Source organism: Polyergus mexicanus, unplaced genomic scaffold (genome assembly GCF_030449975.1).
Source record: "Polyergus mexicanus isolate NDT 795.1 unplaced genomic scaffold, iyPolMexi1.0 SCAF_9, whole genome shotgun sequence".
In the NCBI taxonomy this organism is placed as follows: domain Eukaryota; kingdom Metazoa; phylum Arthropoda; class Insecta; order Hymenoptera; family Formicidae; genus Polyergus; species Polyergus mexicanus.
This window is the reverse complement of record NW_027223329.1, coordinates 7,726,522-7,744,849: the sequence shown is the minus strand read 5'-3', so window position 1 is coordinate 7,744,849 and position 18,328 is coordinate 7,726,522. Positions and strand designations below refer to the sequence as shown.

The window sequence follows — 18,328 nt, the reverse complement described above, 5'->3', positions numbered from 1 at the left end:
GCTTTCTATTTAATGACTCAAGTCGACACACAGAGTATCATTCTATCTTTCTTGTTCACTGGTATTGAAAGAAGCACAAATGATGATTTCATTAGACTTGCGTCGACTTGAGTCACTAAATGGAAAGCATCCAAACTGGAGGAAAACGGGATGTTCCTCCGTTTTTTTTTTCTCTCGATCATTTCGCAAAGAGTGGCAAACCGATAGTTATGTGTGTTGGAACGCGAGGCTGCATTTTTTATCTTATCGATATCGCCAGCATTGTTTCTCGCCGAGTATTCATCAATGCCCTCTCTCTTTTTCTATAAAATACAAAAATAATAATACATAATTATTAATCGGTAAAATTATCGATTGAAAAGAGTCGATGACGTCTATATCCATTATAACAGTAATAGATGATATGTTTGTAAACGAGTTTTACATCTAATTTATGTTAATTATTAAAATACAGTATATTTTGTATATATGCGTGAATAGCGCGCTTAAAATTTTTACGCATCGATATTTTCGATTAATCAAATCGAACGCCATGTTTTTCATATCGATTAATCGAACATTTATTTCTTATTTTCGACTCGTTTCGATCCTATTGATTATAGCGGGGAACACACACTTTTGCATAATCATAAGCATAAGGAATTTGATTGGTCAATTTCCTTATGCTCATGATTATGCGTTTATGCAAAAGTGTGCGCTCCCCGCTTATGAATATTGTTGTTAGAATATGATTTTCTTTCGGCCCGTTCCACTTAACGATCGCAACGCTCACGGTATCATTTCATCTTTGTTGTTCACCGAAAGTTAAACAAAGACAGATAATGCTCGCGAGCGTTGCGGTCGTTAAGTGGAACGCGCCTTTTGTATTTTGGCCGTAATATGAAAAAAACGTATCCGTAATTCACGGCTTCCCGCGAGAGGTCTCTACTGTCTCTCCTGCCGACCCTTAAGGCTCCTGCACAACCAAAAATATAAGGAACAGAGAACAACCGCATTGGCTGCGTTCAGCAGAAAAAGCAATTTTGCAACTGTGTAAAATTCTTTAATATGATTGGTTCTCGCCTTTAGTTCTTGCCGAATCTAAATGTATAAACCAATGATATTAAAGAATTTTACAATAATTGCAAAGCTGCTTTTTCTGCTGAACGCAGCCATTGAAGAAAATGCGCGCACAACACTTGTATGCGTACTCTCCCCAATACGGTTGTTCTCTGTTTTCTATCTCTGTTTCTTATATTTTCGGTTGTGCGGGAGCCTTTATCGTCGCGTTGCTTACGGTTACTATGGTGATTTTGCAAGATGGCGGAAACTTGGTGCTGCGCAGAATGTGACGAAAATTCGTCCGAGAAGATAGCACACCTTGTTACTTACAACATGAATATACCCATCGATTCATCAGCTCTAGACGCTTTGGCAACCAAACGGAGAAGGTAGATAACCAAATAGTTACATTATATAAAAATTAGTTATCTTTTCAAACATGCGTTATATTTACAAAACAATTAAAACATTATATTATTAATGTATTTTCTTTTTATTTAAAGCTCTTCGCGCACGATAAAACGCAAAAAGTTTGATGATGAGGTAGTGGAAACAACGTTCAATTTACAACCACCTGCTACAAGTGCAAAATCAACATCGAAATCGCGAACAATTTCTGTATCTGCCGGTCCTATAGATGTTCTACCAACGCAAACGTTACCTACTCCAATACCAATCCCAACTACCTTGGCACAGTCGGATAGATGCAATCGTAGACCGACTAGACCAAGTGGTTCAAATCCTGGACGAAAAAACAAAAAGAATAAAAATCACTCCCATTCTATCAATGCTACTAAAGATCTTGGACGATGGAAACCTGCTGATGATTTAGCATTGATTACTGGTGTACAACAAACAAATGATTTGAGAATGGTATTTATTTAATTAATTTAGTATTTTGATATTAATTCTCTTACTTTAACCTTCCTTTTTTCAAAATATTATTAAGACGAAGTAATGTATTTATAATATTTCTGATATTCTGTTTCAAGGTTCATCGAGGTACAAAATTTTCCTGCCGTTTTACATTGCAAGAGATACAACAAAGATGGTATGCATTGTTGTATGACAGTGCAGTTTCACGTGTAGCTGTGCAAGCTATGCGTAATTTACATCCTGAATTGATAGCCAGTATACAAGCGAGAACTTTGTATAGCAAAGCTGAAGAAGATCTGCTGGGTACTATTAAATCAGTGAGTATTAATTGAATATCATAAATAAGGTATGTATAGAATCAATGAGTATCAATTGAATATCATAAATAAGATATGTATAGAAAATATTAATAAGTGATTAAATTAGTCACTGATTTAATTTTCGACATTGCTATATGGTTGTATTATTGTAAGAATATAATCTTTTAATTTGTTTCTTAGACTTCTCAACCAATGCCAGAAGTATTTCAAGAATTACTTGAAGCAAATGCGCATACATTTTATCCAGCTAGAACTGCGAAAGCATTACACACCCATTGGCTGCTAATGAAACAATATCATCTATTACCAGATCAGACAGTGCAAAGTTTACCACGAGGCGAACATGTATTGAACTTTTCAGATGCCGAAGATATGATCAATGATACCGAATTAATGGAACCAAAAGATGAATTGATAGATGTTGAATTGGCAACAACAGACAGAAAGAATAAAAGGGAAATTAAAGTATTAGAAAACGAACTTGGCAGATGGCAAGTACTCGTCGACAGTGTAACAGGTGCCAATCCTCCAGAATTTGATAATCAAACATTAGCTATTCTAAGAGGAAGACTTGTCAGATATCTCATGAGATCTAGAGAGGTAAGAAAAATAAATATATATTTTTTTAATTACTCTTATTTATGTAAAATATAATTTACATTTTGTGTTTTATATTTTTTTCAGATAAGTGTAGGACGTTCTACAAAGGATCACACTGTTGATGTGGATCTTAGTTTAGAAGGTCCAGCTTGGAAAGTTTCACGTCGACAAGGTACCATTCGTTTAAGGAATAATGGAGACTTCTTTTTATCATCTGAAGGAAAACGTCCAATTTTTGTGGATAGCAGACCAATTTTGGCTGGCAATAAGATGAAATTGAATAATAATAGTGTAATTGAGGTAATTACTATGATTTTTCCTACATAATGAATTAGTTTGTGTAGATTTCAAATAAAAAAATATTCTTCTAATAAATGTATCTAATTTTTAATCGCAGTTTCGTGTTTCTTTCACAGATTGCAGGACTAAGATTCACATTTTTAATAAATCAAGAACTGATTTCTGTGATACGTCAAGAGGCTGTCAAATTAAATTTAAATCCTTGAGACATTTTAAAGAATGCAAAGGACAATATCAAGTAATTGTCGTATATATAATTAGCATTAATTGCTTTTCTTAAATATGATCTATTTTTTGCATTTAAGAATAGCAAATATATACTTTTTAGTGTATAATACATCTTTACGGATATTAATATCTTCTATATAAGATTTAGTTGTCTGTAATTAATTATAAAACAAGCATAATTTCTATACAAAATAGTTATATTTTTTTGGACAAATCAAATTCGATATTTATTTATATTAAATATTTATTCATATTATAGTAACTTGGATTTGCACACATATATATACACTTTCTTTGGAAAAGCAGTAGACTTGTTTATTATATGTGCACATGTTTTTTAATCCATTTATTCTTAGTGTTAGTATAAATATTTTTGTGTCCAAAGTAAAATAAAAATGAATAATAATGTGTGTATATGTATATATTGAGAAAGAAAGAGAGACACTGTATAAACTTTTAATCTAATTGTAAATTACATATATATATATATTTCTCTATATACATCTTTATAATAAGTGAATTAAAATTTAGTTGTGTAAAATTCAAAATTTTTATATACTCTTATATAACACAGAGAACGAACGAATATTTATGCATTCAACAATCTCCAAGTATAAACTGTTTTGTAAAACTTGCTATCAAAATAATCTTTGATGAACTTGTAGATAATAAAAAAAGAAATCAAAAATTTGCTGCGTATTCAGACTAAATTGATTTTGTTACTAAAGTACGATGATATTTTAGCGTACGCTTCTTTCGTTATTTATTTTATTGGCATACAGCGTTATAACGGTTTTTTTTTTTTTTTTCACGCGTTCCACGTCGTAACAAGCCAACGGCACTCGTGACGGTTGCGGCTATATTAAGCGAAGCGTAAGGCGATTAGCATCATATTTTTCACGACAAGTATTCGACGTGGGCGTTTGCACGCATGTGCGCCCAGGTGCGAGTGCGCGGATATGCACTAATACACATACATACATACATGTATACACGGAGCATACGGTCGCGCGCACGAAGCACCTTTTGGTGCAGAGGGCGCGTGATGTTTTTTTTTCCTCCTCCGCGAGCAGTCGTGTCCAATATGGCGTGCGTGTTGTGAACGATGTTAATGTGCAGGTAAGTCAAATAAAGTGCGTCCTGTCTTGCGTATAGTTTGCACACGACGATCGCCTCGACGATGAGAGTAAAGTGAGCGCGACGGACTGGTCGCAAATACGAGCGATTTACACAGGGATAACGATTAAGTAACGCGTGTGATATCAATCGTGATGTCAATCGAATAACTTTCAAGGTCCGGCCCGCAAGGTGCGTTTCCACTTATGCCAGGTACGCGCATATAAATTACGCACCGTTATATCGTGCCGCGCGCGATACACGACGAATGACAGCCATAACGTTCGGCTGCTTATCATGGTAAACACGCGTACGACGAAGGGTACAGCGCGATCTAGGCTAATTGTAACAATGGCTACAACACTAGGGTAAATATGGTGTCACCTGTGGGTCGGTCCGTCTCGGTACCGTCTCGACTCGACTCTAACTCCGATCTATGGATTGATGACAGATCCAATGTTTTCTCGATGTCGACGCATAACATTCCGTATCACGTAGTTAGATATGTATAATATGTTGCGAAATTTGCATCATATTGAAGACACATTCGGCCATACTGATAAACATGGTCCCGTGCGCCAGAGGTGTCAAAGAAATATGTAGGTCATACTTGCGTTACGTTATAACGCGTCACGTACATAATTTCGAGTTTGACCGAATCAAAGTTTGCGTGACCGAGTTATTTTCATCTTTCTTACTTTAATCATTTATTAAGTACAAAAATAATTATGGAAATGACATATATTATCTGTGTTTTTGCAAAATATATACATAAAAAGAATTTAATACATAAAAGAATTATTATCTTCAGGAATAATTCTATTTGATTACGTGATTAGAATGTATATACATATTCTTATATAATTTCTTAAAAATCGATGTGATATAATAAATTTTATGTATATCAAGATATATGTATATATTTACATATATATTTAATATATATATATATATATATATATGTGTGTGTGTGTATATATATATATATATATTTTAGATTCTGTATAAATATTATATAATAAATATATAACATGCTTTATCTTTTTTCTTTAGGTAGCCTCCTGCTCTTATTAGTTGGACATATTTTCCTGTGAATAAGGAAAACAATGTAATCACACAACAAAATAATAGCAAAACAATGTACAATGAACTACAGTGGAAATATGCCAGATTGGCATCAATATAATCCCTCGCAATCAGGAATAAACAACGTAACATCTACTGCTCAAAATGTCAATTCAGGACACTTATCGTTTATTTCCAGCATTAGTCCAACCTGTCCGACACAGCTGAATAGCTTAAATCTCAGTTCTGAGGGATTCGAGAAACACCAAAGTGATCCTAATTTTAATCCGAGGCATTTCCAGCCACATTTGTCAAGTAACATTTCGCATGGGCACAATGCCGCTGCTGACAGTACCCCTCTGGCGTCAATGGTACAAATGCAAAACTGCATTGGTCATTATGGACCTTCGAATACGAGGAATTCCATGGTGGATAATTCTATGGACCCGAGAAACGCCCCGATAGGCGGTTTAAACGAGGAACTAGGTTATAGAAACAATCAGGTGCCTTTAAACGGGCCTATATCGCATATGAATGGATCAAACGTGATGAATATAAACGCACCGCCGCATGGATCTATAGGACCACGAAACACCAATGTAAATTCGCATGCCGCTAGCAGAACAGCGGGTCCGTCAGGTCCTCCGCCGTCCTATGTTCCCTGCAAGGGATTGTGTTGCAATCCGGATCCTAATATAGGTTATCAGCAGTGGGAAAAGTACTGCTCCTATCAGAACAATGCGACTTACAGGGAGAACATTCGCTCGTCCGCCGGATATCAAGCGGACGCCCGACGATTCAACAGCGATTTCAACTTCAGGAAGGATAATTTCGACGGAAAGGAGGTTCTATCGCCCGTCGTACCACCGCCTAATGGACCTAATGTGGATCACCGGAGAAATTTTCCCGATTTCAAGTATCGCAAAGATCGTTTGCTCACGCGAAATTATCCGCCTTCCTCGGGCATGTTGCAGAACTATCCTATGCAAAGCTACAATTACACGGGAGAGTATCAGAAATATTCCTACAATGTTAAAGAATATTCCAAGATGAGTGGTATGAATGTACCGAATCAGGGGATGGTTAAACATCAAGAGCAAGGCTTCGCGATACCTCAACAAAAGTACAACAGTAAGCAAGTACCGTATCAAAACAACGGCGGCACTATGATGCAGAACAGCATGCCGTCCGTCACGAATGTGCCGAATCCGAATATGATTCCATCCGCGCAGAATACCTATTTTAATTCGCAATACCCGAGGAATCTACCGACGGAGAATACGCACGACTGTCAAGAGACTCCCACCGACAACGTATCCATGGTGAATAGAATGCAGGCGTCGACCATACATGCTCCTCCTCCTCATCCACGATATCAGATATATCAGCAGAAGATGGCGATGCAGAGATTCTCGATGGAAAATCATCTCAGGGAGCTGATGAGGATACCTGGGTATCAATCACATCCCAAGTATAAGGAATACGCTCATAGGTACAGAGAATTATTGAAATCACAGCAATCCATCACATATCAAGGACCAATTCAGCAGACTCCGCCGTGCGTCACCGCGTCGACTGTCACTAATACTTCCATCATCCCACCTATAAACTTACAGTTCGATCAAAATGGCGTTTTGATTAATTCCAATTACATACCCGAAGCTTTTCCCAGAATACAACAAGCGCCACCAGTGAATCCTCAGGCGCCGCTGGACAGCTTGACGGATAAGCAAACAGGCAAGCAGGATGGCAACAGTATCCCTGAAATAGCAAATCATAATGTCCAAAAACCGGAGCGATTGATCTCGCAGCAGCATAACAACGGCGGTCTTACGGCGGCTGTTCTGTGCTCGGAAAACGTTCAAAAGCAAGACGAATATTCGGCGCAAAAAAGTTTCGATCAGAGCCAGTTTGAAGTGCAGAAAACGAGAAGCGAGAACTTTAATAATTTGAATACAAACCCGGGCAACACGGTTATACGACAGAAAATATCCAAAGAATTCGCCGATAAGCCGGAATTGGATGTACGACAGTTCCTGGCTAATTGGGACGAATCGGAAGACGAGGACGGCGGGAGCAACAACTTACCAAACGCTATTTTGAGCGATTCGACGCCAGTGGTTGTTGTGGGCTACGAGAATCTTTCGGCGAAAACGTTAGAAGATCTAAACGGTTCCAAATCGGAAGAGATCACCTCGAACGTGATAACATTCGAAAATCAAGATAAGAGCAGCAATATCGATGTAGTACCCGTGCAGGACTGTCTGACGATATCATACTCGGCCGCGGAGAACATCGAGATGACCAAGGATTCAACGTGCAAGGAAATTATATCGAAAGAAAATGCCGTACGACCGGGAAGTCATATCATACAGTGCATAAGTAACGGACCTGACGAAGTACCAACGATACACATAGTCGATAATCTGGAAATAGGTAGCATCTTACAGGTTGCTAACGGTCAAACGGTTGCCGAAACTCTAGAGAGACAAGAAGCGGTGTCATTCTTTCGAGAGGGAACGGAAGTCACGGCGAGTACAATAACTCTCGAAGTTGACAAGAAAACCGATGGTGAATCCGTTTCAACCGAATACAATGCTGAAACGCTGAGCAAAGACATCATCAAAGGTTCCTCTCCTAAAACAGTGGAGGATACGTCGCAGACATCACGGATAAACAATCCGGAAATAGCGGCTATCTTGCCTACATCTATGAAGGATAACAACTTGGACACCGCTCAAGACATGAATCTGAAGAAGCAGAGCAGTTTCGCGAGCGAGGAATCTCATAATCCGGATGATATAAGTCTGCCGGATCTACCTACATCCGAGTGCACCCCGCTCTCCACCACGCTAAATACGCCCATTCATTCCGATAATGAGGAATCATCGGAATCTCATGTCGATGATCTCACGATATCGACGAATCCGATAGAAATTATACAGAACAGTCCCATGATCAGTTTCACGCAATCGCCGACAAATGGTGAGCCCTATGATCACTTGAGCGACGAGCGAAATAAATCAAGCGATTCATCGGAAAGTAAATATCGAGCGGGGAATCATTTCAAGAACGACCGAAGTAATAATATGCTGGATCATGACGTTCTTGACACATTTGAATTTTCCACGAATATTGATAAGAATGAATCGACGATGATTGCAAAAAATGGTAAGGAACGTGCGAATACAAATGAAAATTCGAAAAATAGCAATGAGAAAGTATTCTTACTGCACAATGAAACGGAAAACGCGGAGGCCACCGATATGCGTATGACATTGACCTCTGCGGGTGAATATGAATTAAAGATCATGTCAACAGGAATGCAGCAGAATAAGTCGACGCGGAATAATAAAAATTCAACGATCACCAAGCGTCATGCAAATGAATCTCAAGCCACCTCTTCGGCGGTAAGCCCGGATGCTCATAAACAATTACTTCCGGAAACAAATGCGAAAACCATTCGATATGCCAACTCGATGGAATTAAATAATATTGCATTGCAAAATATTACGAGAGATCCGGACCCCGTTGAACTTGATGGCGGTCGAGATATTAATTATTCCGAAAAGAAATGTATATCAACTTGTCAAACAATAACGACAAATACGATAAATTCATTATCAACGAATGACGCCACACCGAGGAATTCCAGATCAGCCGTAGAAGATGGGTGTTTGACGAAGATTGTAAAAAGTAATTCGTCTATATCGCATAGTACAAAACATTCGATTTTAAGCAGCGATAAGTCGAGAAAATGCGAGACATTTACGAGTGATAAATTTACGAAGGAGGATTCCCTTTTGGAAAGAAACGCCAATGCTAACAAAACAGCAAAGATCGATGCGAAAGACTCGAAAAATTCTCGACACATAATGCTTATGGATCATAAAAAATCAATTTCGGGCAATCAAATAATTTCTCGCAAGAAAAGATGTTTGTCCGAAAATACGGCGGATACATTATGCGGCGAAACAATTATACATCACAATAAACATACTCAAGAAGCGGCAACGCGCAAGGACAAATCCCGTCCCGTCGAAAGCTTCAAAGAATCTAATATTTTGTATAATAAACCAAGAGTGATCGATAACATTAGTATTGACGATAGCGGAGAAAGAATGCGTCTTCTAAAGAAATATAGAAGAATGAAGTACAAATCGTCTACCGTTGGGCTACAGAATAAAAATAAAGATACACAAGAAAACTCTGATACAAACGAGAAGCTTCATTCTTCGCCAAATCCTGAAGAAGCGTTGCAATTACCAAGCAATAAACAGCTATATCAGAGGGACGTAGCGAGGTCGTCCGAGGAACAAGAGAAAAAGCGTGCCGGTATCCTGAAAACATTTGTAACTAAGAATATAAACTCCGACTTCGCTATTCAAGTTACGAATGTCAATTTAAAACTTAAGGATAATGATCATCAGAAAGAATCGCAGCATTTGGAAGAGGAGGCGAAGAATAGTGGTCCCCATGACGCGATTAAGATTGAAATAAACGTGTCGTGCACGGAACGGAATACAACGGAGAAGTTTTTACATGAGAATATCAAGAATGCCGTCGCTGAAACGATCGGTCATTTAACTAATTCGATCTCAAACGGAGTTAGATCGAATTCCACAAATATAACGGAAATTCAGTGCGACAAGAAGACAGCTTACGATAAACCGGCGGAATGTCGCGACTACGAGAGACGCAATCAATCTTCAGCTACTTTAACGGAACCATCTACGTATACTGAGGTTTGCGAGGATTTAATCAACACGGAAATGGTCAAACATGATTCGGTTAGCACCACATGCAAGGAAAACTCGAATAACGACGAAACATCCGGCTTGCTTAAGAAGAGACGAGGCTCCTTATTGGAAGGAAAATTAATCAACGATATATATGAAAACAAAGGTATTTTACACTTTCAAGAATGGTAAGAAAATTATCTAGTTTTGTGATATAATAATTTTCGAGATATTTTTCTTTTAGGTAACGTCGATATCGAAGCTGAGCCGGAATCAAACGTCTCGGAAATTTCAAAATCAGAGCAGGCGGCGATCAAAAGAAGGAACGTGCACGAAGAATCAGACAGGAAAGTCGCTGCTATCAATTTCTGTAGCGAGGAATTGAAAACTTCCTCAGATAATTTGCCATGCGTAGGATCAACATCGAAGAATGTCAGCGTTCAGAAGAAAGAGCACCAAGAGATGACTGCCGCTTCTTTATGCAGGAATGCAAAAAGCTTCCAAGACGATATCGTGTCTAGATTAAATGCGATTCCATCGACTTCTTCGAGTACGGTGGATCCCACTTTGGAAAACGTCAATCCCGTGCATTTTGATTATAACCATTTTGACGTTGCTCCGAACGAGAATGCAGATGCCAATGCAAAGCGTATCGATAGGTGGAAAAGGCCAAAGCGGGATGACGGTAGATTCGGCAACTTTGACCTATACGAGACCGCCAGCGGTTATGTAAATCCAACCTTTTTTAACGCGGACGAATTGGAGAACTTAAATACTGTTCCTGTATACATCACCAAAGACGGCAAGATCACTTACAGTCCTAATTCCCGATTCACATACCGCGAATTAATCATGGAAGCTCGCACGAACGAGAATTACGATAATCCGCGCGAATCATATTTTGCAAAATCTCCATCGTACGATTATTACAACTGTTCCAAGTTGCGAAGAATATTTAAAAGAAATCGTGACGTCACTTCTACTACTGGTAGGAAAAAAGAGATACCGTCTGCCAACACCAAATCTGCATCGAGACACATTGATTATTTACCGAATAAGAATGCCGTTCACAAAAGCGGCCTTTGTGCAAAAACATCCCGAAATACGTCGCATCTAGAATTCTTCAACGATGACGCGGACAAATTGTACACAAGCAAGAGCAGTCAACAAGAGAGCAAGGAAAATAACAAGAAGAATATTGTGGATTTGAACTTTCTTGAAAAACAATACAATCTAGACAACGAAACCGCGTCCAGCGATAAACATTGTAAGACGAAAGTATTGACGGATAATCTCTCGTACGAGAAAGAACACGGCGAGAGCTCCGTATTCGATTCGAATTTAATTCTGGCACCAAAGCCTCCTTATTGGGAAGAGACGATGGAGTCTATCAAGTCGTACTCGTCCCATATCGACAGAAGAAACAGCGATAATCTTAAGAAATTGAATTTCAGCGAGATATTTGCCGCACAGAAACGGCTGGATCCTTTCCCATTTCTATCGATCAAGCAAGACTCTTCTGACAACAGTACTCGCAAGACAATTTGTACTATAGCGAACGAACCAATAATGCAGCGTTCTACATGCGATTATACGGAAAATTTAGATTCAATCTGGGACAACGATTCACAGTGCGGACAATTGAATATTGCCCCACATAATAAAAATGAAAATGAATGTAATAATCAAAATAATACATTAGCAACAGACGTTAATAATAAATCAGCAAACATGCTTAATACGTCGTTGAATATCCAAAGAAATGATGAATATACACAGAAACAGGAGTTTCAATCCGATGAAATTAAATCCAATAATTTATTCATCGAAAGGGAACAATCTCCTTCTAAAGTAGCAGATGAAAAAACTCACGAGTCGGAAAAAAATCAATGTTCTACGAATTATGTTAAAGACGAGGAAACTTTAAAATCTCATTTAATGGAAAATGCTACTCACGTTTGTTCTATACCTGCTTCTCCAAAAGAAGATAAATTCAATGCCAACGAGGATGCAAATGCGAAACATGTTTCAAATGAAAGTTGTGTCGAAGTCGCAAGTCCATTCAAATTATCCGTGGAGTCTAAAAATATGCTCGATGAATCAAAATGTACAGAAACAATAAAAGACTCTGCGCTTACTTCAAATAAACAGGATGAGATCAATGATTTGGTGAAAGATAATTCGGAATCTGCAATAAGTCAAGAAATTGTACGTCAACAAGATTCGTCGGGTCTAATCGATCGCGAAAAAGATAGCGAAAAAGTTGCGCTTGCAATGGGATCAAATATTTCGAGGGAAATCGACTTTAATCAAACAAACAGTCAAAATGACGAAGAAAATTCTACAGTATGTAAATTAAACGAACCAATTACCTTGCAAGATCTACCTGACATTGTTTCCATAGAGCAACCGCTTGACGAAAAAAGTAACGAACAGCAAAAGCCGAGAAATGATAAACAAGAAGCTGAAGTCTCGTCAAAGGATCAGGGAAACGACGAGGTGGATCATTGTAACACCGCGATAATATCTATGCCAGCCGTTGCTTTGGGTTTACCTGCGGAAGAAAATATATGTGATTTATTCGCGAATGAGAAGCGCGAACAAAATATATTCGCAAATGAAAAACGCGAACAAAATATATCTGAATTCACTGTCATCAAGAGCATAATTAACGGCGACGAGAAACAGCGACAAGAACCCGAGACGGAAGCAAATCCCGGAGATTGCGACATAAGTCTTGACTCCAAGTTATTGTGCATAGATTCCTCCGATTGTGGAATTTACGCGGAGGACAGATGTCCTTTGACCCAAATATCTGACCACGATTTCACCGAGGAAGATAGTATGGTGCCGATGGAATGGGAGACGAGCCAGATTCAAGAAGACGCTGTCAATCGTCTGTGCAGTATCGACGAAACATCGATTGACTTTACAGGCGCGGCTAGCTCGCTACAGGAAGCTAATTCATTATTAAACAATCTGTCTCTTTCGAGGACATCGATCACCAAAGAATCTCAAGTTTCGGAAACGATCGCCGAGATTACCAGCAAACAGAATGACGAATCCGAAGTATCAGCGATCGAGTCGGCGCCGATAATTGAGGAGATCAAAGTGACACCGACGAGCAACAAGGAGAACAAGGAGCAGGATCAAGTTTCTTCCAGTAGTTACGAGAAAATGGCATACTTGCGTGCGACAGATTGCAACGCTAACACAAAGATAGTCCCCAAACTCGTCATCAAAAAGAGCGAGGTCAGCTCAAAGTTTGTTACAAAAATGAATTCCTCTTCCGTTACGCAGCTGGATAGTACAATTAATAAATCGATCTTCAAGCCGGGCTGTCAGCCGAAGATACCCAAGATGATCATCAGAAACGCAAGATCTCGCCCGGGCACACCGTCCATTGAGGCCGTTCACGAAGAAGTTCCTCCCGTTCAAGTAAATATTTCGGATCGGACTCTACTTACGAACGAAGAACTGTACGCGAATGACTCCGAAGATTCTTTGCAAGATTCAAATAATTATAGAAACAAGATTCCCAAAATGAAGATCAAACTGGACGAAAAGCATTCTAATAAGATAGTGAGAATCGAAGATACGGAGGTTTGCATTAAACGTAAAAGCATAAAGAAAACTGTACCAAAGGTAAAGATAAAGAGTTCTTCGAGAAATGATCTGTCGGATAACTCGGTCTGCAGTAATATAATTTTTCAAGAATCGAAAGATGCAGAAAGATATGAGGAAAAGATACCTATATTAAAATTAAGGAAGCAGGAGAGAAACAGATCGCCATCTCCAGAAGTGACGCGGAAGAGACAGAGTTCATGTCATCCAGAAGTACCGTTCAAGAAATATAAAAAATCGGGACGTGACGAGATAGGACACTCTACGAGACGTAGTAATTCATTCGATTCGATGCGAACGATCGCGCCGGATCGCGAAACGAGGAAAAAGCCTTTGGTACGCATCTCCGAAAAAATTCCCAAAGTTATCATTAAGAGAACATCCGCCAGTGCAGAATTTAAGTGCGAATTGAGCAAGAGTTGTAAGAATGTTATTGCAAAGAGCGCAAAGTGGCAACCGGAAGTCAAGCTGGAGAGATACCGAATCCTGGATAGCATGGTGAAGGATTTAAAATTAACTCTGTCCCCTATATCGCTGCGAACTATAGATGAAATATTTTCAAATCGCAAGGACGGCGGGCATCATCGGGAGAAGGAAGGTGATTATAAATTATCCAGATCGAATTCGACATCCGACTTGCTTCCGGTCAAGTGTAAGCAAAGAAGAATGTCGGATTACGATTGCAGAAAAACCAATGATATGTTGAGTTTCGCACTATCGCGAGATTCTAGGGATGCTAAGGCATGTAGTACACCGAAGAAAAATCGAGGTAGGAAATCAACCGATGAATTCCAAAAGGATAATAAACGTAGATCGAGGTCTCGCGATAATAATCCACGAATAGAGATAGGCATTACTTTGTCCGATAAAGAAATCAAGCAAACGTTCGAGAGATCTAGCTCAGAGATTACTTTGCAATGCGACGAACACAAATCTGATAGTTCTGTCTTCAATCGCGAGCAAGTGAAAAAAGCAGACGAAGATACGATGTTTTTAAATAAACTTGAAGAGAAGAGTATTCCCATCAAGCATTTAAACGACTCTACAGACTTCAAGGTTGCGTCAAAGGAATTGAAAACAACGTCTAGGATGGAAACTTGTTTCGTAAAAATGCCCGATCTGAACGAATCATTTTCCGAAAAAGTCAATTTAACTGACAAAGAACAAAAAGAACAAGATGATGATGTTTTTTTGGATAAGGATGATAATAAAATCGTGATAAAGAAGGAACGACTGAGTAATTCCGGTAACGTGGACAATAATTGCACTTTGCAGGATGATGTCGGTTCGCTTAAGGACGATCCCGCGAATATGTTGGATAATTTTGAGATGGATAATAACTCCGTCATTAAAATCGAATCTTCAGACGAGAGTCAATCTACGATAGAAATCCTGCCGGCTTCGCCGAATGGTACTAGCGAGCTGGAGAGTCACATGATTGAGGACGGCGACAGCGAGCAATTGTATTCGGCGGACGCAATTCCAACTCAATTCGAGTTGGAATTGGAGATTACAGATAACAGTAACCCGGATTTGCTAGATGTACTCATGCCGAGACTAGATCCTATTACTGGTTATAGTCCACGTCGTGTATCCATCGAAGAATTTTGTGGCGATCAGATATTGAAAATAACACGTTGCAATAATTTAGAAATTTCGTCTCGCAACAAAAGTTTGCTCGAGAAAAATAAACATGTTATGGAAATTGACATTAGTAGTGATGATAGATCTGCGTTGGAAAACAACTCGGTTGGCTCTATCGAGGAGATTTCTTCGAGATCTTTATGCAGCAAGGCAATAGCTTCTACCGTGACAAGAGACAGCTTCTGCTGCAACGATTCCTTGATAAAAGAAGTTTTGGCGGCTAAGGAGACCTTGAAGAAGTGCCTTTCGAAATCCAGATGTGAAAGCCAGAACAACGTAAGGCTGAAGACAGCCGCGGAGAAGAAACAGATTTCGAGTTTTGATCTCAATAGTCTCTCGGAGACATATTCGAGTGACGCTTCTTCTCAAGGGTGTCATAACGATATTACGTCTCAGAAGGGCTCTACACCCGCACCCAATAGATCTAACAAGACTGAGAATATACCTAATGCCGAGAAGTCTGACAAGAAACATTCCAAACGAAGTAAAAATTCTTTCATAAAGAGAAAGATGAAATCACCCAAGGATAACGATAAGGCAGATACCAAAGAGACGATGGAAGGTACACATGAATGCACTACGATATCCTTAAAAGCGTTCAAACGATTCAGCGAAGTCACATCGAACGAGAGCCTAGTTCGTACTATATATTTGAATGAGGAAAGAAAAAAGAATCTAATGGAACGAAGTGACAGTGTTCAGTTGCAAGATCCACAACGTAGAGAGGAGAATAAGCTTGCATCTTACAAGATTCCCAAAATATCGAAATCTACGGATCAGAAGAGTGACATGAATAGTAACACGAAAGAAATTAAGATCAAGGAAGATAATATGCCAATATTGGAACCCGAAATCACTGTGAATTTTGATGCGAATTCCGACAGAGACAGTTCTCGATCACCTCCAGTCATTACAATCCAAGATAACGAAGATCTCGATATCGCGGAGTCCAAATTGATGGATGACAAAGTCATAATGTCGAGCGATAAAATTGAGGACAATACGAAGGATATTAACAAAAAAAGCGAGATGTCCATCGCCGATTTCATAACTCAATTAGCTTATCACGAAAAGGTAAAGAAAGAAAACTTGCCTCTTTAATGTATCTGCTTTTCTTCCATCGGCTCGAATATTCTCTATCCTTATCTCGTTTTCTTCCATAGGCAACAATAAAGCATAGACGATATTGTAATCTGTGCGAGAGATGGTTCCCGACAACATCGCGACATCGACGGCACTTGGCTGGATACCAACATCGTCACATAGAATTGACACAACGTAGAAGCATTCACGCACTATTCATGCTCTTCACGGGTAAGCCCTGCCCTAGACTACTGCCGGCGAATGTCGCGCGAAATGATTGCACCGTAGGTGAATTAACGCCGTTGCAAATTGCGGTACAGGTACGTTACATTTATCTGTAACATTTATATATCTGTATATTTATATCTGTAATCTTACATTATACATATATATCTTGCTATATTATCGATTAATTAATGTATAAGAATTTATATACATAGCAGTGAGATAATTAGCGCGTTTAAACATTTACATGTAATATACTTTTTTTTTTTTAAGGATGTCACAAAGAGCTTCGACTGTGCACAGCAAAGTCCTAGGAAGCAGAATGACGTTGATACATAATAAGGAGTAAGTTATTTGAACTAAGCATACATATACATATATGTATTCACATACCTACAATTACTGTGATCATAATAACATGGCTTACAGTGCAATCTTCTATAAACATTATTCGCGATGATAGTAAAAGATGATACGAATATTTTCTATCGCAGTTAGACTGTTAACACGATTAATAGCTGCTACTGTTAATGGCGTCAGCATCGAAATTTTATCTACTAAATAAACGGAGCGCTTTAAAACGTTTGCTGATTTTTAGCTAAGTCAAGTCGATGAATAGATCATCATTAACAGAAAGTTACCCGAGAGACAACTCTAGCTCGCAATTAGACGTTTAGCCAAAGACTTTAGCAATGACTTTAAAATAATACACGTTCGATTATTTACACTGTTCAGAAGACCCCGGTCTTTTATTTGTACAAAGTTTACGAGTGATTCAAACGCGCTGAATGTGCTCACTACGAATTTTTATTTATATTATGAAGAGACTTATATATAACACGTATATATACACACATGGATATATACCTATAATTATATTTGTCATTCCAGTTTGGAAAAGATATGTACACTGGTAACATTATGTTATTAAGAAACGTATACGGTTAAAATTATGTGAAAATCTGCGTTTTATGGTATAATCATATCTCTACTAATAGAGACATCGTACAAGAAAAAAAATGAAACATTCCTATATTATATATATAAAGATATTATATCAAAAAATCTGTGAGCTATGGAACACACATAAAAGTGATTTATCTTGCATAATAGAAAGTTTATATAACTGTTTGCGCGATTTATATATAAATGTATAAAACAATCGATATGTTGTCACTGTGTGTGTGTGTGTGTGTGTGTGTGTGTGTGTGTGTGTGTGTGTGTGTGTGTGTGTGTGTGTGTGTGTGTGTGTGTGTGTGTGTGTGTGTGTGTGTGTGTGTGTGTGTGTGTGTGTGTTGCTGTAAAATGCACTTGAAATAATCAAACGTTTTAGATTCTTTGTTATTTCTTTAAAAGTATAATTACTCAAAAGTTTTATTTGCGTAATATTTTATCTTGTTGTTATTTTATTTGTAATATTTTATCGATGTTATTTTAAATGTAATGTTATGTATCACATGAAAAATA

General features: G+C 38.4%; 2 protein-coding genes across 2 annotated transcripts; both read left to right on the top strand.

Annotated features, from left to right (window-relative positions):
• The first annotated feature begins 1,292 nt into the window (after window positions 1-1,292).
• On the top strand, window positions 1,293-3,933 carry Rcd5 (microspherule protein Rcd5). The gene is made up of 6 exons (XM_070301123.1): window positions 1,293-1,430; window positions 1,545-1,914; window positions 2,034-2,234; window positions 2,418-2,837; window positions 2,922-3,137; window positions 3,254-3,933. Exons 1-6 carry the CDS (start codon window positions 1,300-1,302, stop codon window positions 3,341-3,343), a joined length of 1,428 nt encoding a protein of 475 aa, XP_070157224.1. The 5' UTR covers window positions 1,293-1,299; the 3' UTR covers window positions 3,344-3,933.
• Window positions 3,934-4,383: 450 nt separating this feature from the next.
• On the top strand, window positions 4,384-18,167 carry LOC138936682 (uncharacterized). Its single transcript, XM_070302287.1, has 5 exons — window positions 4,384-4,484; window positions 5,535-10,451; window positions 10,530-16,627; window positions 16,717-16,956; window positions 17,135-18,167. The coding sequence occupies exons 2-5, from the start codon at window positions 5,627-5,629 to the stop codon at window positions 17,198-17,200; spliced, it is 11,229 nt and encodes a 3,742-aa protein (XP_070158388.1). The 5' UTR covers window positions 4,384-4,484; window positions 5,535-5,626; the 3' UTR covers window positions 17,201-18,167.
• Window positions 18,168-18,328: the final 161 nt, after the last annotated feature.